A 27,906-nucleotide genomic window follows, 5' to 3' on the forward strand; every position below is an offset into this window, starting at 1 on the left:
TGATACAGTCAGAAATGAAGCACGGCAATTGACTAGATTTTTAAATCTAAGATGAAAAATTTCTGTGCATAATGTAATAAATAGGCGCCAGCAAAGATTTTCAAACGGAGGAAAAGTTTCGCTAAACTCTCGTTCAGAACATGTATCATAAGCAGTCTATTATTTGGTTCTTGTTGATCATTATCAAAGAAAGCAGCAGTGTAAGTAACAAAAAATAGCAGTCTCTTGCCATTGTTTCGCTAATGAGACGATTCCTCGTTTTTTTTTTTTTTTTTTTTAAAAAAGCGGCGGTAGCGGTTAGCGGTGACAGGCCGTAAACATGCACAATCAGAAATGCGACAAACAATGCGTGACACAGTACAGTAATGCAGTTTAAACTTAGAGTGACGTAACCACCTATAACACAGGAAACGACGCTTATCAGCAACCAATTCAAACCAGACGAAGCACGTGAAAAAGGAAGGGTACCCGTATAAATACGGACGGAGCGCCTGACGCAAAGCAACGGCTACCTGGTAAAGCTTAACTGCTAAGCTTACGACTCGAACCAAACTACTGTAGCTGTGTCGTCATTCATTCGACCTAAATTGTGTCTCATATTACAATGGACCAACTTTGTTTCGATTTGGAGATGCGACCAAAAACTTTTATCTCTCCTTGAATTTCGTGTCTCAAATTTTAGGTGCGGCTTAGATTCGGGAAATTTTTTTTCCCTTGATTTCGTGTCTCATTTTTCAGGTGCACCTTAGATTCGAGTGCGGCTTAGATTAGAGTAAATACGGTAGATACGACTCTGACACGTGACACGTATGTAAGCATCTTGTCTGACCACTGCATCCATTCATGTCCATTGTGCATTCCAGTGGACTTGGGCAATTCCAGCAAGACAATGTGACACCCCACATGTCCAGAATTGCTACTGAGTGGCTCCAGGAACACTCTTCTGAGTTTAAACACTTCCACTGGTCACCAAACTCCCCACACATGAACGTTATTGAGCATATCTGGGATGCCTTGCAACATGCTGTTCAGAAGAGATATCCACCCCCTCGTGTTCTTATGGATTTATGGACAGCTCTGCAGGATTCATGGTGTCAGTTCTCTCCAGCACTACTCCAGACATTAGTTGAGTTCATGCCACATCTTGTTGCGGCACTTCTGCATGCTTGTTGGGGCCATCACAATAGTAGGCAGGTGTACCAGTTTCTTCGGCTCTTCAGTCTACTTATAATTAGTGTAGTAAAGTTCTGTGGTCAGCTGTGTTGAATGCCTTTGACAGATCAAAAAAAGAAATGCTTTCTCACCCTTGTCTAGTGCTTCAAGTACAACTTTAGTAAACTATGCTATAGCTGACTGTGCACTTCTTGTAGACCTGAAATTGGATTGCAGAGAAAGTTGTATTTACTTAAGTCTTCATTAATTTATTTTTCATTGTTGTTTCTGTCATTTTGGAAATGTAAGATGTTAACGAAACTGGTCTGTGGGTTTCTACATTTTCTTAATTGCTATTCTTTTGTATTGGTACTGTTGTGCTTGTTTCAGGTATTCACGGAAGCAGTCAGATCTGAAAGATCCATTAATTATTATTGTTAATGGGGCTTTTGTGTTGTTTATACGAGGGTCGGTCAAAAAGTAATGCCTCCCATTTTTTTTCTACTTAAAAAAATTAAGTTAAGTGAAAAATTTGAATTTGGCGCCATTCCTCAAACCTTCTTCTGCAATCCACTGCAGTAGTAACTTTCTGTGTCAACAGGTGGCAGCACAGCAGAAGTTTGTAAGATGGCCGACATCGATGTTCGTTTGAGACAGCGTTGTGTGATTGAATTCTTGAATGCAGAAGGTGAAACGCCCATACGCATTCATGAAAGACTGAAGAAGGTGTATGGTGTTGTGACAGTGGATGTCAGCACTGTTAGACGATGGGTTCGTCGTTGTAAGGAAGCTGAAGGGCAAACACCGTTGACTGACGAAAAGCGGAGCGGCAGGCCGGTGAGTGCAGTGACTCCACACAACATTCAGCAAGTTGATGACATCATTCGTGGTGACCGTCGGGTGACTGCAGATGAAGTGTGTCGCATTATTTCTCTTAGAAAAGGCAGTGTGATCACGATTATTAAACAATTGGGGTACTCAAAAGTTTGTGCACGGTGGGTTCCAAGAATGTTAACCGATCAGAATAAAGAGGCAAGGAAAACAATAGCCTCCCAACACTTGCAGCGCTTCCGTTTGGAGGGAGATGAGTTACTGAAAAAAATTGTGACCGGGGACGAAACATGGGTGCATTTTTTTTGAACCCGAATCAAAGAGGCAGTCAATGGAGTGGCGTCACACAAGCTCGCCGAGGAAGAAAAAATTCAAAACTGTGCGATCGGCAGGGAAAGTTATGGCAACAGTTTTCTGGGATACAGAGGGTGTGATTCTGGTTGATTTTTTGGAGCAGGGATGCACAATAAATTCTGTTCAATACGTCACAACCCTCAAAAAACTTAAAGCACGTCTTCAGCGAGTTCGCCCAACAAAATCAATGGCAGATGTTCTTCTTTTGCATGACAATGCAAGACCACACACCAGTCGTCACACCTCTGACGAGATTGTCAAAATTGGATGGGAAGTTTTGCCTCATCCTCCATACAGCCCTGACCTGGCACCATCAGACTTCCATCTGTTCGGGCCACTAAAAGAAGCTCATCGTGGGATTCATTTTGAAGATGAGGAGGCCGTCAAAACATCCGTGCGTCAATGGCTTAGGAAGCAGAGCTGTGATTTTTACCGTGCTGGGATACATGCCCTTGTTCAAAGATGGACCAAAACTGTAGAGATGGGTGGAGATTACATTGAAAAATGACAAAATGATCCTCAATGTTGTGGTTTTCAACCTATGTAATTGCATTTAAATTTCCTGACAATTAAACGTAGAAAAAAAATAGGAGGCATTACTTTTTGACTGACCCTCGTACATTTCTGTTGGTTATACATTTTTGACTTGAACCTCATCTAACCTTATGGATATTTTATTGTTTAATTGGTGTATTACTAGTGCCACCCCTTTCTCTGTTGTTGGAAAGAGCACCATTAAGTGTTGTGGCTAGTTGTCATGGTGTAGAACATATGAGTCTGAAAATTTCTCTTGCAGCAATTACTGTTGATAGCAATGCCACTGAAGCACTCATTCACAAAATTTGCTAGTTCATTTGGATGGCTGACTTGAACATCTTTGTTTTTATCTGTGTTTCCAGAATTTTTGTACAATATTTGCTGTCTTCTGTTTGATTATGTTCGATTGATTGCTTTTGTTACCTGCTTTCAATAATGTTTTACTGTTTGTAATTTTTTTGCAGCTGGCAATACCTTTCCATAATTTCTGCTGTAATTTTTGTAAAATTCTGTAAAAGCTGGGTCAGTCTGGCTAATTTTGATGGATGTGAGATGCCTTAGAGTTTCAGAGGCTATTTTGAAACTCTGGTCGCCCATACAGTTTTTTTGAAGCTCAAATCGAATGCAGTGTTTTGGGAAATCCTTCCTCAAATTTTAGTTTAAATATTGTAGAGAATTTTTTAAACATTTTGTTTACTATATTTCTGCATACACTTCTTCCACCTTTCATGTTGCAACTGGAATAAGAACAGACGTAGGTTTGATTCTGAGAAGACCCTTCTGTATGCATTCAATTTAACATACTTTACTACATAAATATTTTCTTTTAATGTCTGAGAGAGATGATCTGATAGGCTTAGATTTTGAGCAAGTTCCTTGAAGTGTTTTCTATGTCTGTTGATATATGGTCTATTAGTGAAGAAAATTGTTTGGTCACTCTAACTGGATAGTTTACAATCAATGTTATGCTGTAGCTGCAGCAACAATTTCATTAATTGATATTTAAATCCCCATGTATATCTATCAAATCCAATGGAAACACTGACTTTTATTTTTAGACAGATCAGAAGCTTAGCTTTCAAAATCCTGTTTAGTTTACCAGACACAGCCCACACCTTTTTTTTCTCTTCTGTTTATTTCTTTTCCAGCCCATGCAGTTGTGCCTTCACCCACTCTAAATACGAGAATTCATCAATTGGTTCCACAATTACTGTTGATTTATACTGTTTGCTTTCTTGTGTGTTCATTATATACTACCTTAGTATTATAACTTTCAGGTCTTCTTTCTAGCTTTCTCTATTAACTTCTGTAAGTTTTTGATGTTTATCTACACTACTGAAAACATTGCACTGCTGTCACCAAAATGAAGGTGGAATAGGAAATTGCTTTTGTATGTACTTTTCCTTAATTTAAGTATATGAAAACTTCTAGAAGTGCTAAGAATAGTGTTGGTACTTGGAATCTCCTTTCAACTCCTCTTGCAAATCTGAATCTCTCAGTATCCACATGTTACATTTAAAAAATATCCCATTTCGTAACAGGGCTAGTACTAGACAGTATTACAAAAAATTCTGTACTCATGTGTCCACAAGCAAGTACTTGATGAGATATGGTCCATTCTGCGATGGTACCCATTTATCAATTGTCACTGCAAGAATGCTTAACATTTGTTCTTATGCATCGTCCTTCAACTCTCCTTCTCAAAGAACCATGAACTCACATAAACACGTCCAGCTGCCCCTCACATTTGGTTAGATATATGGGACACACGCTCCTGTAATGTGAGTATTTTTTGACAGGTGTAGAATATGCCAATGCCCAGGCTTAAGTCTTGATGAACAGAAAATCATCCTATTAAACCTCTTCATGTTGAGCTTTTCTTTCTTTCTTTCTTTCTTTTTTGTCCATTCTCCAGTAGCACCAAGATACTTTGCTACACAGAAAATGGTGATAAACAGCTGCTGTTACTTTGCCCAGTAAAGTATATGGCCCTATGTGTTTGTCACTGATAATTCCTGCACGCACATTGATACTAAAGTAAACCTAATTCCTTATTTAAATTTGCATCTGAATGTATGTGGTTATTGTGAAACTTTACTATCTATCCCTTTCTGTATGAATCCCACATCATCCATAAATATAATGCAACTTCAAATAGCAGATTTTCAGTGCTCCATCTTAGAGTCCATTGGTAGAAATGTAATCTGGGAGATGGTCTTGTAGCCTGAGAGCTCACAGAAGCTGTAAGTGATATTGATTAAGTAGCTGCTTGTGCAGAATTGACCACACAGGAGGGTCATATACTCGGCAGCTCCAGTTCTTTGCACACTTGTTTCAGAGTTGTCTTCGACTCATTACAACTCTCGGTGTGAGGTTTACCATAGGAATTTGTCCTGTTGAAAAATAATTCCACATGTGTAAGTCACTGGAATATCTTGTTGCACATTTTTCATGTGACATGTGATGTTGAAGATGATGTTCAGCATACATGATATGTGCCTATCAGCTAACACTTCTGGCTAAACTGTTACACAATACCCCATCTGCCATTAACCACATGGAAAAATATGACTACTTCACTGCTAGCATTATTCACACCCCACAGAATCACTGATCTTCTTCTATGCTAACATAATGTCAAAACAAAAAGTAAAGAACTGCTATTGTAGGACACAATTTTCTGACAGCAAAATCACAGTCAGAGGATTTTCATTATTGGTGTGATGGGGTTTCTTTTTTAGGTTAAACTTTTTATCCAGAGGGTCAGTACTGAGAAGAGATTAAAATAACTGAAATTCCAGTGTTGTAAGGTGCACACTATCTGAAAGAACTTACTTATTTTCACAGGAGCATGAAATGTGTTTGCAAAATTGCTCCAGAACTACCAATATTAAAGAACCACTTTTCAACTTGCTTTATCATCACAGAAGATGTAATGTGGAGCAAGTCATTTTACAATTATACTACACATGCACACCCCTCAGTTAAAAATCTCGTACTGATGTCAAAGTCCATAGCTGTAAATCAAACTTAAATTGGAAAGTATTTTGTGAGCTGGAATTGTAACAAAAGTGTGTGGTGCAAAGACAAAGACTAAAGCAATTATCAATAATGTACTTACACCACATTCTATTAATGTATCAACTAAATGTCATTAGTTTCTTATTTTTGGGATCTGCACTGATGATATACTCGTAGTATTTATTTTCCCACATAAATTCATCACTGCAGTTGGAAGTACAGATGCTGAAAAAAGCAGTTTGAAAACAACTTATTCAGAATATTTATATTGTATTTCATGTATGGTTAGTTTGTCTCAGGTTCCATGGATCATTTCATATTAATGTAATAAATTATTTTATACATTCTCTGCCAGTTTTTATGCTAATGAAGTAATTTGTCAGAGAAAGGGGTCACTGCTATGCATGAACCTGTGGCATCAAGAAATACTTCTGAAGACTCCTGTCTGTTGTATATTTAAGTCCACAGCCTGTGGTCTTAGCATTACTGCAGCTATATCATGGAGTCTCAAATTCGACTCCTGGCTGGGATAGAAAGTTTCTTCACTTGGGTACTGGATATTAGTATTGGCAAAATCATTTTATCTCATCTTTTCATTGATGCACAAGTAGCTGAAGTGGCATCAAATAGAAAGACTTGCAGCAAGCAGCCAAACTATCCCTGGGGGTGGGGGGGCGTCTCTCAGCCCAGCCAATAATACCATACAATCATTTAAGTTCATTTTTTTGTGGTGTGATTAAAGTTATCACAATTCCTAAGGCCTTGAATTGTTGAGAGATAAATATCCCACCCTTTTATACTGTACAAAGGAGAAAACCCTGCAGTGGAGTTGGTGAGATCCTGGACTCCTGGAATCATGGAAGACTGCAGATGGCTGCAGGGAAGAACAAGAGCTACGACACTGAGTCACTGTCATAGAGGTGTATGCAAAACTGTATTATGTTATTAGCTGAAGTACAAACATGAAGTAGCCACACCATGCCCACTGCAACTGTCAGGGATCTTCTTTTGTCAGTTCTGGTATAGCTTCAGGTTCAGGATATTTCTCAGCTTTTGGCCACCTGTAGGAATGCTTAATGATATACAGTATTCAGTGAGACCCAATGATGCACTTTACATTTGCCCATTCAAACTTCTTACCGGATTATGTATTAGATGCACTCTTTCATGAAGAATAACTATAAATGAGGTGAATTTGTTTTGTGGGTGTCAGACCATTGTACAAGGCACATAAAAAGGCATTGGACCACAGCCTAATGCCCCTAAAACAAAATTCACCAAGGACACAAATACCGAATGTGAAAGCCTACACTGTACAGTTAACGGGATTTGAAAATTGCATCACAGCTGCACTAAATTTTGAAGTTTGATGATTACTTTCTTTTAACATTAGCACCCAGTGATGAAGATTAAATTTTCATCTTGAGTTATAGAAAAATCTATGACCGCCTCTTGTAAAAAATAACAGAACAGTCAACAATGGGAAAATTCAGGATGAAATAATGACAATATTATGAAAAAGATACATTGCTTGTCACCATGTAGTGGAGATGCTGAGTGGCAGATAGTCACAACAAAAAGACTGTCAAACATGTAAGCTTTCAGGCAAAAAGGCCTTCATCAGAATTGGACAAAACACACACATGCATACAACCTCTCTCTCTCTCTCTCTCTCTCTCTCTCTCTCTCTCTCTCTCTCTCTCTCTCTCTCTCTCTCTCTCTCTCTCACACACACACACACACACACACACACACACACACATGAGCAGTCTCTGCCTGCCAAGTCTAGACAGCAAGTAGCAGCACATGATGGAAGAAGTAATCTGGGTGGTAAGGGTAAGGAGGAAGCTGCAGGGAGGGGGGGGGGGGGGGCAGTCATGAAAATGAGGAACATTGTGTTGGACAATTTGCTCAGTAACTGGGTGGTCCATCTGTTTCTTGGCCATAGTTTGTCAATGGCCATGCATATGGACGGACCCCTTGTTGGTTGTCAAGTCCTCTTAGAATGCAGCACAGAGATTGCAGCTTAGCTTGTAGATCATGTGACTGGTTTCACAGGTAGGCTTGCCTCTTGTGGGATAGGTGACACTTCTGACTAGACTGGTGTATGTGGTGGTGGGAGGATGCATGCAGCAGGTCTTGCATCTATGAGTGTCCTACCCACTATCTTACCTATCTTTTCCACAGGGGTATACCATCACTGACCTACACAATATCCTCATTCATCCCTACACAACCCCTGCTCCCAAATCCATACCTCAAGGGCTCATATCCCTTTAATAGACCTAAATGCAAGACCTGTCCCATACATCCTCTCACCGCCACCTACTCCAGTTTGTTTACAAATATATTGGAGACAGTGCTACCTGTGGAACCAGTCATGTGATCTAAAATCTAAGCTGCAACCTTTGTGCTACATTCTAGGTGTGCACGATGGCCAACAAGCTGTCTGTCCACATGAATGACCACCGACAAACTGTGGCCAAGGAACAGACGGACCACCCAGTGGCTGAGCCTGCTGTCCAACACAAAGTTGTTCATTTTAATGACTGCCTCACAGCCTGTGGCAGTTGGATCCTTCCTTCCAACAACTGCTTTACTGAACTGTACAGGTGGGAACACTCCCTGCAGGCCCGCATCTCATGGTCATGTGGTAGCGTTCTCACTTCCCACGCCCGGGTTCCTGGGTTTGATTCCCATCGGGGTCAGGGATTTTCTCTGCCTCGTGATGGCTGAGTGTTGTGTGATGTCCTTAGGTTACTTAGGTTTAAGTAGTTCTAAGTTCTATGGGACTGATGACCATAGATGTTAAGTCCCATAGTGCTCAGAGCCATTTGAACCATTTGAGCCACTCCCTGCAGTGTGTCCTATGTTCCTGTAACCTTCCTAGCCTCAACCTTCATTAGTCACTGTCCTACACCCATCTAGCCCTTTCCCTGTTCCCACTCCAGCACTAGACAGCCATCTATTCTGCCAACACACCCACAGTCTTATTTCTTCTTATTTCTCTCATTTGGCACTGCCCCCCCCCTCCTTTCCCCCCTGCCTGTTGGCCCCCGCGTAACCTCCCAACTGCTTCTAGCTGCCCTACTCTCTCTTCACCTCATTCCTGTATTCTCCCAGAAGCAGAAATTTATCATCTCCCACCCCTACCCTGCTATCTCCACCCCTCCCCGCTGAGCCTTCTCCTTACCTCCACCACCCAGATTACTTCTCCCATCATGTGCTGCTACTTGCAGCTTGGCCTCAGCAGCCAATTTTCTAATTGTGATGAAGGCCATTTTGGCTGAAAGCTTTTATGTTTGAAATTGCTATGATAAGTAAGATATTAGTACGGTTGTGGAAACAAGCTACATCCTACTTTTTTGTGGCTGAATTTTAGGAAAAAAGTGAGACTTTTATTCAGGTCATTATTGTATCTAGGCTAAGAACAAGAATGGACCATGTATCAATCCTTTCAGGACTGCACATGGTTTCTTTCCACATTCTCAGGTTAGTTTCATTCTTGTGACACAGTCTATTAATGTGACTGTTTCCTGATAGAAGGTGAGATTCCATTCATGTCAGTAATGCCTTGACATTGTAGTTTGCCAGGCATACTTTTGTCCCAATCTTTGTATGGGTCAGAAAATATACCAACAGGATAATGTCATTTTTCTCTTACTATATTATTTTCTCTGCAGAGGACCCATTATGGAAGCCAAACTGAGAAGGAGTTAACAACTTATTTCAGTTAAATGAATCAGTAATTCTGTCATAGGCCACATTCTCAAGCACTCCTGGAAAGACTGGAAGAACTCTAAGTCTGTAATCGTAGGTTATCTCCAGTTTTGTACATCCATATTAATGCAGTTTATTTATATCTGGCAGTAAATGTGCCACTGAATGACTGACTGATTACACATGTATCTTAAGAACCATCATATCAAGAAAGTATACAGTTTTTAATATTTAGCTAAAACCACAGAAAGCTGAATTACTAATTTTTAGTAACTTAACGAATTTTGTAAACTGGTTTGGGGTCATATCACTGAAACTAATTCCTGTTTGTTGTATATGTAGTGTCACTCAAAGTAAAACTCACACATCTAGCTGTGGGTGTAATGTTTGCTTCTGTGTGAGGAAGTAATTATTTAGTTTGGTGACCAATGATTCCAATGTGCTATTTTCTTCCACAGTTATTTTCTGAGCATTCGACATCATTTGCATTTGCTACTTTTTTATTTTAATTAATACTTTTCAAATTGTTTTCTAATTCTTGGAGGGCTTTATTTTTTGAGCATGGAGCATGTATTTCACTTTTTTTTAGTAACAGAAAGGAGGATTTTACAATATATGTCTCATTAGAGTTTCAGCTCTTGTCTAGTTTGTCATATGAATTAAGCAGAGTTCTCTCTTTTAAGCACATAATATTTAAATTTTAGTAGTGACCCATCCCTTGTTCTTGCTTCTTTAAATGTTTACCTTAGTTTTGTGTAGGGTAAAATAAGACTAAAAAGAGATAACATCTTCTTGGGTGAGTGGTGGCATTATCCTCTTACACCATTTCAGTGAGTTTCATACCCATCAAATTTAGGGAAAGATGCTGAGTACAAAACTCATTGAAACATTGCTACGATGTGATGCCAGCCTTTGGCTGATCATTCGAGAAGATTTTGTCATTTGAATATGCTCACTAATTCTACAATTACATATAAGATCCAGAAGTGCTGCGAGAATGTGTTGAAGAAATGGCTGAATTCTCAATCTGTACTCTCTATCTTAGAATAATTCTTTCTGAAGTTTTTCTTTAACATTGTGGTTCTCTGAGGCAGTACTTCTCTTCAATCATCTGAAACTGGTCAGCATATTTTATTGTAAAAGTTGAATCATATAAACTATGACTACCCAGTTTTAGATAAGTCATTGACTATCCAGAATAATTCTTTCATTCTGCAGCAGAGAATGCAGTGTTTTGAAACTTCCTGTCAGGTTAAAACAGTGCACTAGACTAAGATTTGAATCCAGAAACTTGCCATTCTCTTACAGAGTGAACTGTTCAGGCACAACCCACAGCCTGCTTCACTTCCATAATACCTATCTTCTATTTTATAAACTACACAGAAACTCCTTTAATGTATCTTGCAGGTTTAACACTCCTAAAAGCAAGGATATTGGGAATAAATGGTTTAGTCATGCCCTAGGAGATTGTTTCCAGGATGAACTTCCTGACACATTAAATCCGTTTGCCAAACTGGAACTCAAATGTTACTATTGACAGACAATCCTCTTAACAAAATCTGTAAAGTAGGAGAAAGACACTGGCAGAAATGGAACAGGGAGGGTGGGTCATGAGTTGTGCTTGGATACACACTCAGTAAGGGTGTGACTGGCAAGCTTCTGGTTTCGAGTCCCAGTTTGGCACACAGTTCTTATCTGCAAGAAGTTTCATATCAGTGGACACCCTACCATGGAGTTTAAAGTTCATGCTGGGAATAATTTCTTAGGCTGTGGCTAAGTCAGTTCAGTAATCTTTTTTCCAGGAACTCTAGTCTTGCTTCCTCATTCAATTTTTGATGTGAACAAAATTTTTATTTAATAGGAAGTTTCGAATCAGTTGGCACACTGCTGTGAGGTAGAATTAATTCAGAAAAAAAAAAACAATTTCCCAGGCTGTGGTTAAGCCATTTCACCATGGTGTCTTTTCTTCCAAGAGAGCTTCAGTAAACTCTGTAAAGTAGGAGAGAGGTACTGGTGGAAATGAAGCTGTGAGGGCAGGTTAAGAGCTGTGCCTGGGAAGGTCAGTCAGTAAAAGAATTGCTCTGGAAATACAAGTTTCTGACATTGAATCTCTGTACAGTACACAGTTTTATTCTGCTGGGAAGTTTAACTGAGCATCAGTTTTACAACTAAATCACTGAGAATGACTGAGTGTAATAACTACATGCCCTTCACTCCTCATGGAAATTTTACTCTAGCAAGTAATCCAAATTTACATATCAACAACTTTAATTTTTCTCAAACAGTACTATCTGATGGAACATCAACATTAAAGTCTCTGCAAACAAAATTTCTTTAATTCACTCAGCATAACCTTATTAATACTGTCTTTGGCTGTTTTCTCAAGCTGATGTTATTTCCTACTGGTGACATGCAAACTGTCATAATTAACAGCAAGTGTATTTTCCTCATCCTTCCTTATTGTGGAACGACATTCAGAGAGAAGTTCATGCTCAACAACCTGAAGACTTAACAAATTTTTTGTATATACTGCCACTTAACCTGTCATTTTACTGGTTGTCCAGGAATATGATTTCAGCTTGCACCCATCAAGATATATCTTTCTTTTTCAGTGTTTTCCATGTGCTGTACTGATAATTACAACTTATATACTGACATTCCATCTCAAAGACAGATAATAAATGCTCTATAAGTTCAATGCCTATTTTGAAGTTGCAGTGTTTTGGTTCATGAGCAGCTATATAACTTGTAATTTTATTTATTCTGCGCTTCTATCTTTCATAAAAATTTACCACTGGAACTCAGTGGCATATGACAGAGACTGGTATTTCTGCTAGTAAGCCATAGTGTCTTACAAGAAGCAATCAGAAATAAACCATGCCATGCACAATGAAACTAAGTAAGGAGCAGTGCATTGCATCACTCTCACACACGTACCTTTATGAACATCCAGTCCTCCTGAGTCTTGGAAGTGGCCCATATCAGGAAAACTGTTTCTGAAGTATTTGAGTTGAGTTTATCACTCTCTTAGAATTTTCAGCGAAATATTTTTATTGAAGACACATGGAAGGGTAATTTTAAAGCTTCTTATGACAAAGACTGGCAGGCAGTCCACAAAAAACTCAGCAATGACCACTTTCAAGACATTGTTTCTGTTGATAAATGTTTTTACACTATAACATTTCATATTCTGGACGTCCCAGAGAAACTGGATGATGCCAAAGCTGACCGTGTTGAAAATGAAATAGATATGGAATGCATATGACTTTGAGACAACAAGTGCTGGATTGATTTGCCTGATCTGCAGTTACATCTCCTGTGGAAACATGGAGTCACTTGATGACAGTGACTATAGCCTTAATCACATAGAGAACTTAGTGCTTCAACACTAGCACAGACTAAAGCAACAGACATTTCATCAGGTTTTTTTTTCAAATGTATAATGTTTGTGTTTCCAAAAATAACAGGTTGTGTTTTATTACCTAAACCAATTAAGTTTTGATAATAGTAGTGCCTATATTCCTTTTTATAATGACTGGAATCCATTCAGGTATGTGCTTCATTTATGTTACTTCTTACAGAAGCAGCCACTATGGTACTTCTTGCCCAAGAGGTTTCCTCACCTAAGGAACACTTTATCTGTGAACCCTTGATGAATGTATTAATGAGATTTTTTTATTAGTGTCAGCAGCATTGAGATAGAGCTGAGATCACTAAAGCTGAACAAGGTCTAAGTCCTGCTAAAATAATATACATACAATTTGTTGCTGATTTAGCCCCTCTTTAACTATGATGTATCATACATTCCTTGAGCAAAGGTCCATGCCCAGCAGTTACAGTAAGTCCAGGTCGCACTTGTCTATAAGAAGTGAAGCAGAAGTAATCCACAAAATAACTGTCCAGTCCCACTGAAATCCATTGGTTGTAGAATCCTGTATCATATTCTGAGCTCAAACAGAATGGTATCGAAATTATCTCCTCCCTATCAACCAGCATGGATCCTAAAAACATTGGTCATGTAAAAATCAACTCATTCTATTTTCAAATGAAATCCTGAAAGCGATGAATCAAGGTAATTGGATAAATGTAGTACTTTTTGTCCTCCAAAAAGTATTTGGCTTACACAGGAAGTACCACAGCTTGAATAACTTAAAGTCAAATAAATATGATTTTACACTATGGATATGTGTCTCCTCTACCAGCCATTAAAGGCATTTGCTTGGCATTAATATGTACAGCAGAAGACAATAATACTAAAGAAGAAATGAGTGTAATACTCATAACTGATAAGGTATTTATATATAGCTTCATATATTTCATACATAGCTTTTAGTTCCATTAGAGACATCATCTACAAATAAAGCAGAAATCTACATAAGACTGTTGTTTAAATGGTATTGAATCTATAAAAACACACACAAGTCACTGAAGAAACAATACCTTGTAACAGATAGTTATGACAAGCAGATTCACAACAATCACAAACTTGCGTATTGTATTTCAAAATATGTAGCATTTGCTTGAAACCTATATATCTTAACACACACAATACTTGCAGTTAGATTTCCAATGAAATATTGAATTTTCTAATTGTATGCTACAACTGTATTACTTCCAAAACTTGCAGACACAATGACTTCAAAGAATGAGGTCAAAATTCTCACCCATTTTTATGAAAGAGTTAGTTAAACTGATTGTGAATAATTTGAGCTGATATTTTAAACTGAAAAATGCACCAAAGATAAAATGTGAGAAAATATTGTGGCTGCTTAATATGAGGGTGGTTGTAAGGGCACCTGGTGCAAATATCATATCTGGCTTTATATATCAGAAAAGAACTCAGTTCCCGAATGAGATTTTCACTCTGCAGCGGAGTGTGCACTGATATGAAACTTCCTGGCAGATTAAAACTGTGTGCCCGACCGAGACTCGAACTCGGGATCTTTGTCTTTCGCGGGCAAGTGCTCTACCATCTGAGCTACCAAAGCACGACTCACGCCCGGTACTCACAGCCTTACTTCTGCCAGTATCCGTCTCCTACCTTCCAAACTTTATAGAAGCTCTCCTTCTGTAAAGTTTGAAAGGTAGGAGACAGATACTGCCAGAAGTAAAGCTGTGAGTACTGGGTGTGAGTCATGCTTCAATAGCTCAGATGGTAGAGCACTTGCCCGAAAGGCAAAGGTCCCGAGTTCGAGTCTCGGTCGGGCACACAGTTTTAATCTGCCAGGAAGTTTCATATCAGTGCACACTCCGCTGCAGAGTGAAAATCTCATTCTGGAAACATCCCCCAGGCTGTGGCTAAGCCATGTCTCCGCAACATCCTTTCTTTCAGGAGTGCTAGTTCTGCACGGTTCGCAGGAGACCTTCTGTAAAGTTTGAAAGGTAGGAGACGGATACTGGAAGAAGTAAAGCTGTGAGTACCGGGCGTGAGTCGTGCTTCGGTAGCTCAGATGATAGAGCACTTGCCCGCGAAAGGCAAAGGTCCCGAATTAGAGTCTCGGTCGGGCACACAGTTTTAATTTGCCAGGAAGTTTCAAGAACTCTGTTGTTTCCATTATTCCCATGGGGGAAGTGTTCAACTGAAAACTGTTAGTAGCTGTCTATATGCTATTCTGCAACAGTGTAATTCAGTTTTGTGTGGTACAGTGCAATCATATTTTTGCTTGTAACACACATTTTCAATATGAGTTTCAAAGATGCAGGGCAACAGAAACAGAAGCACACTGTATAAGTCGTATTTTGTTTCTATTTATCTTCTTGTCTTCTTGAAATCTGATAATTTGCCTTCTGGAAAAAAAATTCATTATCCTGTACAACTTACTCATTTTCTTTTTTTCTTTTGTCTGGGAGTGGAAGGGAGGTAAAAATCCCTCAATCTTACCTTATTTTGCTTTATTTGCAGATGATGTCACATATAAAACCATATGCGATGTATTAAATATCATCAGCTGATTGAAACTTGTTGCCTACTTAGTACTATGGTCTTCTGCTTTACACATGTATGTGGTTTCTGCATTTTTTCTAAAGTCATCTGCCATCACGAAATTTACATTACATTAGTTGTGTTGCAAAGACCCAGCAGATAGTGATGTCTGGGATGTGGAAAGAAGTCAAAGGTGTACATTTAATTTTAGGGCAACACAATGAAATGAATTAACATTTTGAAGGACTGTTGTGTTATACTGCTAAATCTAATTATAAAGTAACCTAAAACATTAAATGATAGAGTGCCTGCAGCACAAATTGCCCAACAGAAAGTTCTTTAATTGCTCAACTCCAACACGTTATGCATATTACATTAAATATCTTCTAAGGGATTGTCGAAAATATGTGTACACCTGGATCTGACTTCCTTCTGCACTAATGTTAACCCCATTAATGCTTTTGCCCCTATTGTTAAATTAATGTTTCCACTATTTTTTGGGGACCAACAAAAGACATTAATGAATATAAATATTTTGAAGCAGTTGTCAAAATATCAAGTTTTTGAAGAGGTATCTGTAGGACGTTCTACAACTCACACCACACATAAATCTTACAAAACACTTCTCCATTATGAAAACACTGTCACTGTAAAATGCCGCTAGCCTATCCACTGCCGTGGCACAAGCACTAGTTCAGTCCTTCTAGATGATTTTGAAGTTAGGCTGACTATATAATCCAGTCTTAATATCCAAAAAATTATAAGAATATTAATTTACACAAAAAACAAATTTTGTGCAGTCTTGACTTATCATGGATGCAACGTTGAAACATACAATTACTTTAATGACTGATCACACACTCAGCTAATGAATGGAAATATTCTGAATAAATTATTTTATTCATTTCTAAATAGCCTGCAACAGTAGTATAATATTAATATAATATAGCAGTAATATAATGTAGTACTGCAAATATAGCTGATCTAGGTTGGATTATTAAGTGTAGGAAGTGAGTTCTCACATCCATTTGTAATTCTAAAAACTTAATACTTCATGTATTCTATTGTTTGTTTATGACTTATGGAGTTCCATGAGAAGCACTGCACTGTAGGCACTGAAGCTTATCAAAATTCAATAACAATCCATTTTCCTTGCCCATTTGTTGATGTTTTCAAATATTTCATTAACTGATGTTTCAGTAATGGGATTGGAAAAAGTTTTAATTCCTGTATTTGTAATATCTGTAAAGAGGGTAAAATTTGCATATTCTGAAACAGCCAATGGAAGATTATTTATGTGTATAAGAAATAACAGAGGATCTAAAATAGAACCTTGTGGTGCATTATATCTGATTATTTCAAATTCTGAGTTCCTATTGTTATGGGACTAACATGGAAATAACACATTTTGTTTTCTTTCATTCAAATAAGAAAACATCTGTTTTTACTATTCCATAATATTTTAACTTTTCCATAAAAAGGCTATATTCTAATTGTTCCTAATTATTGATTTATTGGATTCAATTTCACATCTGTGAATGTAAAAGTAACCAGTTCAGTTGATGGTCATTATTGAAATCCAGACAGTGTGTGACTCTGTTTTCTGTAATAAGTGTTTATAAATGATGAATGTACTTGTATATGATCATCTCAAAAGCTTTTGAAAATACTGGCTGTAATAAAATTACTAACTATTATCTCTCTTCTACTACTTTATTTTTTTTTATTTTTGAAAAGTGGTTTAACAACAGTGTTTTTAAGTTACACTGGGAAAATACCACTAAATTATTAGGTTAAGCTAGACAATATACAATTATTTAACAACTAATTTCATAATACTCATCTGAATATTCATTTCTACAAAAATCTGATAAAAGTGGACATTTCTTTTGCTGATGCACAATGAACTTAAAATTTATCAAATTAATTTTGATAGGCTATTGTTCTTTCACTATAAGGATTGTGTGATACAGCTCTCTATGCTACCGTATCATGCACAAGCCTCTTCATCTCTCCATAACTACTGCAACATGTACATCTGTCTATTTGAACCCGCTTACTGTATTCAAGCCTTGGCCTCCCTTTACAGTTTTACAACCCCCCTCCCCCATCCAACCACTCTCCCACCCACCCACCCACACCCACACACACACACACACACACACACACACACACACACACACACACACACACACACTTCCTTTCATTAATTGTAAAATCTTCCCATTCTGCCAGGCGAGTCAATGAAGTATTCAGTAGCAAAATTTCAGCAGGTTTCTTACTTGCCATCTTCAGGCGAAGTGTCAGGTTCATGTCTCATCTGGGTCTTTATAGATGCTGGACCATGTGCTTCGCTGCATCCTCAGCACTGGTTGGACCAATCAGATGTAACCACAACCAAAGCAGCAGCATGTGAATGGGGGTGGGGGTGGGGGGGCATGGGCGGTTGGGGGATCCTAGCATATTGTTTCATTGCGGCCTGTTTATTCCATCAGCCGCCACCATCCTGTTTCCATCGGTGAGCTGTCGTCATATTCTTGCTGATGATGTGTCCCATGTGATCCTAAGATGGAGGCCCCTATCGTGGTTGAGCAGGTTAACATTGACTTATATCTCCACTACCTATTTAATAATAGAGTCCCAGAAACCATTCAGTCCACACAGCATCTTGGTTTGTTGAAACTGAAACGTGTTCTTCATGAAGCTGTGCTCTGCTACCATAGTTTTTTCCTTTTGTTCAAGGCAAACACTTCTCACATTTTCAGAGATGTGGTGTGTGATGCAACACTGCGTCTGTCCAATATATTGTTTTCCACATTCACAGGAGATGCTGTAGACACCAAGTGTTCTTAGACTCAAGTTGTCCTTCAATGTGACCAGCATATTCCTAATTTTTCTGGAGGGTAGAAGATGGTTTTGATCTTGTTCTTCTCCAGTATCCTGGAAATCTTTATCATGGATGGTCCTGTGTATGGAAGGAAAACGCCAAGCCATTTTGTCCTCTTCTTCCTGTAGGTCATCCTTCTCCTTCTTGCTCATCTTGAGAGCTTGTCTAATCGGTGTTTGGGAGTAGTCATTCTTCTGGAAGGTTTTCTTCAGGTGTTGCATCTCAGTTGGTAGACTGTACCTGTCACGCATGTCATGGGCTCTGTGGACAAGAGCAGTGAGCAAGGATTTCATTTGTGCTGGGTGATGGCAGCCGTAGGCATTGAGGTACAGGACGATGTGTGTTTCCTTTCTGTAGACTGAGTGTCCCAGTCTGCCGCCAATTTTCTTCTTTATTAGGATATTGAGGAAAGGTAGGCACTCATGTCCTTCTAATTCCATTGTGAACTTGATTTTCTTGTGTACGCTGTTCAGATGGTTGAGAAATTCTTTTAGAATGTCCTCACCTTCTGGCCAGACCACGAAAGCATTGTCCACGTTCCGATAGAAGACCTTGGGTTTAAGGCGTGCTGTTTCTAAGTCGATATACCTCACCATACTTGCCAACCGTAGGGACATTTATCTCTGCATAGTAACTTTTTGTCCAACATACAAAAATTACAAAATAATAAATTAAAAAAGAAAAACTGACCAAACTGTATAAATTTTAAACATTGTATACATCTGTCTCCATTGGTATCGGAAGTTGGCTGTAAGGGTCTACGGCAGGGACAAAACGAGGTGCACAAGGAACATATTTTAGTTACTGTCTGGAGAGGATACGTGACAGGACAAATACTGACGTATTTGTTGCTTAGCGCTCCTCGTGCAGATGATCTACAGGCTTCTAAGGTAATGCAGCACTAATTACTGAGCATAGCAGACAGCTTGAGCAATGAGGCAATGTCTGCTCACGAGAATACACATGCCTACGTGAGTTCTTTCTGCTAATTTTTTACGTGTCCTTTTGTTCCCGTGCATAAACGATTGCGCAAGAGGAAAGACGCATCACATCTACTTTGTCAAGTGCTTACTATTTCACCACGAGCTTTACATTAGTAGATCGCATAAAATGCTCAATGGGACTCGAAACTCGTGGTGTGAAAAAATAGAATAGTCTGAAAAAAGCAGGTGTTACGTTCTTATTTACCTCACCTAATGAGACTAATAGGCTACAGCAGATGTGCATGAACGTCTCTGTAACATGCTTCTATGAAACACTGATACTCCTCTGTGTCCTTTCATTCACAGCAAGTGTTTGGTAAGAATCAAGAGCCGCCTAAGTTATTAGAACTGCTGAACATCATGAGAATTTTGGCAATTGTACTGGTTTCAGCGCTTATCCTGCATCTGATTTGTTTTACCATTATACTAAAAAAAAAGCCAGCTTTCAGAGGAAAATTTTTATTGCTAAAAATACGCGCTCCAGAAAATAATAATCTGGAGACTGGGACTTTGTGTAACCCCGAAGCTAGTCATTTGAAGAAATAAAAATCTTCATCTGGAAGTAAATTATCTTTCTTGGTATAATGCGGAACATCTATTTCCCCACCCCCTCCACCGTCGCACCCCGACCCGTCTTCTTGCGCTTCCCAAGTATCCATATACAAAATTACAAATAAAAACTAAAAATGAGTCTCTTCTTTTCATGCACCTCCAGTGGAGAATTACTGAAAATAGCGTCATTTCCAGAAGAATGACTCCATTTCGCTGCGTTTGTTAGAGCCTTTAATAGGAGGCACAAAATAATGTACTGCCGCGCATGACGTACAGAATAACAGCAGCAAGCTTCCCAAATAAAATCGAGTAATTTATTGACTGGAAACAGTGATCATTAAGTATACGAAATAGTTGAAATAGTTACCCAAAATAATCTTATGCGTCTGTAGGGAACTTCAAGGCGAACGTAGGGACTTTTCACATGTCGTGTACGGACATGGTCGAAAATGAGTTGGCAATTCTGCATCTCACTGCTATAGTTGCTACTTGGTAATTTCCAAGAATGATTGCCTATCGAAGTCGCGGGGTCCAAACGATACATATCGAACGTGCGATCGTAAATCGATGCGACTCTGGTGGCGGGCATTATTGAGTATGTTTACGGTGGTCACTACAGTAACGACACGAGAAGAGCGTTACAACAATACTTGTAATTACAAAGGACACGACTTATCTTAATCGTCGTCGGTGTTGTCATGTGAAATTCCGTTACGATGGTATGGATGGGTAATTTGGAAGAGTCGAACCTTGCATTATTCCTGATACACGTTCGTTTTCCACACTTTCCACAATGAAATTGCAACGGTATTTCAGCATCGAAACTGTTCTTACGAAGTTTTACACACTTCGCACCGCCACAGTCTACACAGTCTCTCTTTTCCTCGTCGGTAGTACTCCATATTTGCGACAAAAAGTCGAACAGTTTTCTATACTCGTTAAGAATGGATTTATATTTTTCGGTGTGAGACAATCAGCTAAAGAAACGTGAAGAGCACCAGACATCCCACTTACTACCGACATAAATCGTCTGCGTTACCCTAGCAACTTACAAACAATTCACGGAGGTATGTAATTTAGAGCAACTAAGGTAACGGTGGAAAATAGATAAAAATGACGATCACAAATTATTTGTCATAACTCCCGCCACCAGACCCGCATGATCGATTTACGATCGCGCGTTCGATATGTATCGTTTGGACCTCGCGACTTCGATAGGCAATCATTCTTGGAAATTACCCAACTCGTAATACACAAATAGTAAACATTCCGGTCTTACTACATTTAATGCTAAATATAGAAAAAAAATCCGTAGAACTCTGTCTTTTGTAGCTAGATTTTCAGCTTTTTTTACGACAGGAAAAAATATCTTCTCTTCCAGCAGAACGGAAGTTCTGATCTTACAGTGTGAAATTACCGCACCTTCGTACATTATGAAACTACCTCACTTTCTAAATTTTGAGTACCTGTACCGGTATCGACAAATGCGTGTATGATCGTGAGTCTTCCTTCACAAAGCGTACAATATGGTAGTCACTCTGATCAAGTGGTCAGTGTCACTCAACAATTCAAACTCATATACAGGGGTCGAACAAAAATATGTTAACACCAATAACACAACACATTATCATGTCTCATGGAAAGTAGGAAACTTGTTGGCATTCAAAACAGCTTCCAGTCGTCTCAGGATGTATAAATACAGGTCCTGCATGGTTTTCAAGGGAGTGTTATACCATTCATCCTGCAAAATAATGAAAAGTGCAGGTAACGATTATGCAGGTAAATTAAGCGCTCGTCTCTACAAAGTAACATTGAGATCTGGTGATTGTGGTGGCCAGGGAGATGCGACAATCCATTCTCCTGCTCGTAAACTCAGAACTTCCTGGGCCATGTGAGCTGTGTGAAGCGGGGCCCTGTCGCCTTGAAACACAGCATCACCATTGTGGTAGAAACATTCTATGAAGGGGTAGAACTGACCGGTACACAAGCTACAACAGTCATATTACTCTTGGCAGAAATGTGATCTTGCAGAGTAACCATGAGGCTTATTGAATACCATGATATGGATCCTCCTATCATCACAGAACCACCGGCCCGTTTCACTCTTGGGGCGGATAAACGCAGCCATAAATTGAAAACAATGTGAAATAGGATTCATTTGACCAAATGACTCTCTTCTATTGCTTCATAGTCCAGCTCATATGGCTTCGGCACCACGTTTTCCTGTTACTGGAATTTGCACCACTGAAGAGTGGTTTTCGTATTCCAGCTCGTCCTCCAGTTCCCTGTATAATAGCGTTCCCTTCGTGTTGTTTTGATACCGACAGGGTTCGTGTTATACCATTCATCCTGCAAAATAATGAAAAGTGCAGGTAACGATTATGTAGGTAAATTAAGCGCTCGTCTCTACAAAGTAACATTGAGATCTGGTGATTGTGGTGGCCAGGGAGATGCGACAATCCATTCTCCTGCTCGTAAACTCAGAACTTCCTGGGCCATGTGAGCTGTGTGAAGCGGGGCCCTGTCGCCTTGAAACACAGCATCACCATTGTGGTAGAAACATTCTATGAAGGGGTAGAACTGGCCGGTACACAAGCTACAACAGTCATATTACTCTTGGCAGAAATGTGATCTTGCAGAGTAACCATGAGGCTTATTGAATACCATGATATGGATCCTCCTATCATCACAGAACCACCGGCCCGTTTCACTCTTGGGGCGGATAAACGCAGCCATAAATTGAAAACAATGTGAAATAGGATTCATTTGACCAAATGACTCTCTTCTATTGCTTCATAGTCCAGCTCATATGGCTTCGGCACCACGTTTTCCTGTTACTGGAATTTGCACCACTGAAGAGTGGTTTTCGTATTCCAGCTCGTCCTCCAGTTCCCTGTATAATAGCGTTCCCTTCGTGTTGTGCCGGCCGCGGTGGTCTCGCGGTTCTAGGCGCGCAGTCCGGAACCGTGCGACTGCTACGGTCGCAGGTTCGAATCCTGCCTCGGGCATGGATGTTTGTGATGTCCTTAGGTTAGTTAGGTTTAAGTAGTTCTAAGTTCTAGGGGACTAATGACCACAGCAGTTGAGTCCCATAGTGCTCAGAGCCATCTGAACCATCCTTCGTGTTGTTTTGATACCGACAGGGTTCGTTCGAGAGTGCGACATTCAGTTCTGCAGTGACTTTTGCAGCTGTCATTCTCTTTATTTTCGTCACAATTCTCTTCAATGAACTTCTGTCACGATCAGTCGACACAAGACGCATTTCGAAACATCAAACACTTCGGCTACTTTGGTTAAGTAAGCAGCCACCATACGGGCACCAACAATTTGCCCGCGTTGGAAATCACTTTACTCCGACATAAAACACCCACAACCACACAGAACGCTGCTCTGGCAACGAATGACACTTGTAACGTATTGCGGACACTGCGCAGGTGCCGTTCGTGCTCAAATACAACAGTGCAACATATAAAAAATTAACTCCTGCATTTATATTCAAGCACTTATTTCTAGCGGTGTTTCCATATTTTTTGTCAAGCTTCTGCAAACGGTTAAATCTTTGCGAGTGATACGCTTGAACATTTTTATTTGTGAACTGGAAGATACACAATTGTGACTTGCACTTCCACTACGAAACAAAACTCGACAATAGATCAGGGGATTAAAATAATTACCTGTACTGATGTTAAAAGTAAATATATTATGTAATACTTACGGTTTTTGACGTGGTGGGATGTCATTTGAATGTTGTCAAAATCTCTATATCTTGTAGGGATCTATATTATAAATACAACTTCCTCCTATTCTTCTCTGGAGATAGTGCTGTTATCAATTGTTGATGGGACAGAGATAATAAAACGTGACACTAGGATATTGCATTGAATAATCATTACAAATTTAATAACAAGAAAATGTCGCTGATTTTGAATACCGGTAAGTCTTTAGCAACATATAATTCTAATAACTTGTTGCGAAAGAGGAGATTTTCTGTCGTTTATTAATAACATATTGAAAGCAGATATATATTTCAATGCCTTGCGTCTTATCAAAGAACTTGTTACTGACAATTTTCCATTCCGAGTCGTTAAAAAGTTTGGCGAGCAGCGACAAGATAATTCCCCTGTGTCAGCTCAGAAACTAATAGTCTTATTAGCCCGAGAACCGCAATTTTAATTGTTGGCATTTCTCAAACAATCTGTCACAAATATGGCAATATATCTGGTGCCCCAAAATTAAAATATGCATCAGCTTTCTCTCTACCGACGGCTGTTAGTGCCGTCACCAACGTTACAATTCAGGTTCAATGAACGAAACAATGAAACTGCTGAACAACTACTGGTCTAGACTTGCCCACTGTTTCTACGTTTCGATAAAGTGTATCGATACGTAGAATAGTTTCAGTGTTTCGGAACGGCTGTGGTTCACTGTTTAGAAACAGTGGTGTTTCATTCTGCCCCTGCCCCTGACATCGAAAGGGTGCAAAAAAGGGCAGCTCGTTTTGTATTATCACGTAATAGGGGAGAGAGTGTGGCAGATATGATACGCGAGTTGGGATGGAAGTTATTACAGCAAAGACGTTTTTCGTCGCGGCGAGATCTTTTTACGAAATTTCAGTCACCAACTTCTCTTCCGAATGCGAAAATATTTTGTTGAGCCCAACCTACATAGGTAGGAATGATCATCAAAATAAAATAAGAGAAATCGGAGCTCGAACAGAATGGTTTAGGTGTTCGTTTTTCCCGCGCGCTGTTAGGGAGTGGAATAGTAGAAATATAGTATGATTGTGGTTCGATGAACCCTCTGCCAAGCACTTAAATGTGAATTGCAGAGTACTCATGTAGATGTAGACCAGACACAGAAACTGTATCGTTGTTTCATAATAAGGTTGTTTCCGTCCACCTGTTCTTGGAACGGACTAATTGCATCGAAACAGTGGTGTTTCATTCCTCTATGTGTCGGACGAGATTCGGGCTCGGCACAGGTACTGAAACACAACGTACCACTTCGTGAAACTCTTTCAAGAGTGTCGGAATCTTTTTGACAAGCAATAGCATGAAGCTTAAGATATCCGAAAATAAAGCTTCGTTTCTAGCTGTCTGTCCTATTCCGAAATGGCGTAACATCTGCTTTATAAACACTAACCAAACAATAAAACAACGCATACTATTCACATTCAAAATAATAAATATGTGAAAATCATTCAGTTAAATTACCCTTTTGTTATATAACATACTCTTTTCTATTCATGTACAGTAATCATATTAAGAAACGTAAGTAAGCCTACAACATTTTGAGCAAAAAAGGCGTAGAGTGACAGTTATTAGACATATACATAAATTTGATGTAGGTATAATTGCAAGCAATCTGTTTGACATATCACTGATAGTGTAATGGTGAACGGGAAGGGCGGTTCGAAACAACTTGAGAAACAAAAATTTTTAGTGTTATACTTTGTTATTTATTCGAATTATTTGGCATTATTTGTGAGTCTATAGTCACTGTGCTTATTATACACAATTATTCCCTTTGTATGCATGGAAATTAGCAGGATGGGTATATTACCCATACTAACGGAATGTGGGAATCCCAGTAGCATATCCGTTGTTTCTGCAGTTTGCTCCCACCTCCAGTTCCGTTCGTGGTGGTTCTTCTATCTTCAGCTATGGCTGTCCTCAGCCAATTGAAAAGTATGAAAGTCACACGACACGAAAGCAGCGAATTTGCTGCAGGAAATATGAAACTGGCAAGACGCCTAAGTGATAGTTTCATATTTTCTGCGATATGATCAGCCCTCTCGTACCTCATTTGTGTTTATATGGACATGCTTATACAGTAGACATTCAAGATGATAAAATGTGTAGGTTTATTAGATTACAAAACACATGCTGTTTCACTGTTTCGAAACAGCGTATCGAAACATTACAGTGTACTGTTTCATTTGTTTTGAAACAGTTGTGTGTTTCAGTTTGCCCATCTCTAATTTGTACACGTGTGCTCTGCAGGTATTGTTCATCTGAACATAGCGTAGATTGTTACATTACAAAATATCGAACAACTGATCGACTGTGCCATCTGCACCCTTCACATATGTGGAGTAAGTAAAATATTTCCAAACTAGAATTAATTTTGACAAACCACTCCAGCAATGGAATAAAATTGGCTCCGAACTTCTAATATCGACAAAAGTTTTCAGAAACGTATCTGCAGGCTGTAAAACAACTGTCAGAACGGAGTGTCAACATATCATTCCCAGTTGGAATTCCTCTTTTCTTCGCTTCAAGCTCACATGGATGTGCTCCAAAAGAACCGAGAATTACAGAAAGGCAAGCCTTAGCTAAGCATTTGATTGGGGAATTAAATGTTAAAGCAATTTTTTAAAATGAGACTTCAATTAAGTTATCCTATTAATGAAACAATGGTAAAAATAGCAACAAGAGACCCTTTAAAATTACGCTAACAAGCAGCCAGCCGGCACTCATACCTGTAGGAAAACTATAGTTGAATTCTTTTATCTTGGCGGGTCGTGCATGCCCGCCCAGACGAGGGAGATTGGTGCGTTGCCAGTTGCAAACGACGCACGCGCCAAGAGAAGCAGCGCCATAGTATAGTATAGTTCGCAAACTTACGTTTAGGAGGGGCGCGCAGTTTATGAAGTAAAGCCACCATTGCCGCATTAACCCTTTTCCTGCTACAGAGACGTGCTCCCCGCATGCCGCGCTGTTCGCGATTTTGTCATCACTGCACTGCTCGGAGTTCCGACTGCTTTGACATACTTATCATTCGATTTCACAAACACTATTTTTACACATCTTCTTGACCGATACCTTCCTCCCATAAATGACTTAACATTGTTTCGATGTTCACCGCAGTTATTGAGCAGCATTAAATGTAGTAAGCCATTGCCCAAAATTTTGAAGAGTTTACAGAGGTAAAAAAGTCCATAGCGTATACTTTCCGTATGGTCGATTTTAGTTGCTACAATGTTGTGAATGAAATGTGGACAATATACCTAAATTTCATATAAAATTTACTGTATAACAATATCTCATTTAATTTAAGTACCAGATAGGTGTCATATGTAATATTGAGAAATATTCCGTCTTTTGCGACTGTAATAAAAGTTTTATTTATACCAGAGTCGTTTCCCTTTTTTCTTAAAAGTTCTGATTAAAACAAAATTGGCGAAGTACACAAAACTTAATTGTGGACATAATAAAACATAGAAACTAAAATATATAGTCAGTGAGGCGCAATGCGCAAAAAAAATTGTGTTTTGTCGCAACGGACAGCAAATACTTGCCAAAACATAGATCAGTTGACGAAAACATTGAATATGATGATGTTGCAAAGCAGCGAAGCAAAGAATTGCGTCAATCAAGTAGCTCGGCAACGTACGAACCGAAATTCTGCTTTAAATAATACTTTTAAAATACCGCAGTGTTTAAAAAAAATCAAATTTCTACAAAAGCCACCTCTAAGAAGTGTAATGAATGACTGGAAGTCAAGAAACTATATATATTCAGCAAAATTCTGGTCTGATATATAAAACAGAAAAATGCGGTCTGTGAGACCCCTCCATAGTAATTGTGTTCCTGTGAATGAGCGTAGTAATTCAGGGTTAATATATTTCAATATGAATAGTAAAACAGCGACTGTGGAAGAGAAGATATACAAACAAACAGATAACATAAATATTGTAAGTGTGTCTTTCCGTTGTTTTTAATTGTTGTGAAAAGAAATATTGGAGGACAAAATTAGAAAAACCGAAAACTTATTATGATTATAATGATGAAACCATGAATAAGAAATTTCAAAAAATTACATTCAAACGAATAAAATTCATGAAGTAAGACACTTCGACATTGTTTTTAAATAAACAAAATATTAAACACCAATACGTGTTTGAACTCAGAATATTTCGCGTAGTAGTCAAACACCTTAGCCAT

At 38.9% G+C, this 27,906-nt stretch overlaps 1 protein-coding gene across 2 annotated transcripts in view; it reads right to left on the bottom strand.

The window, feature by feature from the left end:
* The window catches only part of LOC126266872 (2-amino-3-ketobutyrate coenzyme A ligase, mitochondrial-like), a 220,656-nt gene extending 196,394 nt beyond the window's left edge, over positions 1-24,262 (bottom strand). Inside the window, exon 1 of one of the 2 annotated variants that reach the window (XM_049971519.1) lies at positions 23,676-24,262. In XM_049971519.1, coding sequence (XP_049827476.1) covers positions 23,676-23,700 — 25 coding nt within the window. In that variant the 5' untranslated portion in view covers positions 23,701-24,262. Of the gene's footprint in view, positions 1-5,995; positions 6,080-23,675 lie in introns of those variants that run through there. The other variant, XM_049971520.1, reaches the window with a different exon arrangement.
* Between the last annotated feature and the right edge of the window lie 3,644 nt (positions 24,263-27,906).

The sequence above is a fragment of the Schistocerca gregaria genome, chromosome 4, assembly GCF_023897955.1.
Source record: "Schistocerca gregaria isolate iqSchGreg1 chromosome 4, iqSchGreg1.2, whole genome shotgun sequence".
NCBI classification, from domain to species: Eukaryota; Metazoa; Arthropoda; class Insecta; order Orthoptera; family Acrididae; genus Schistocerca; species Schistocerca gregaria.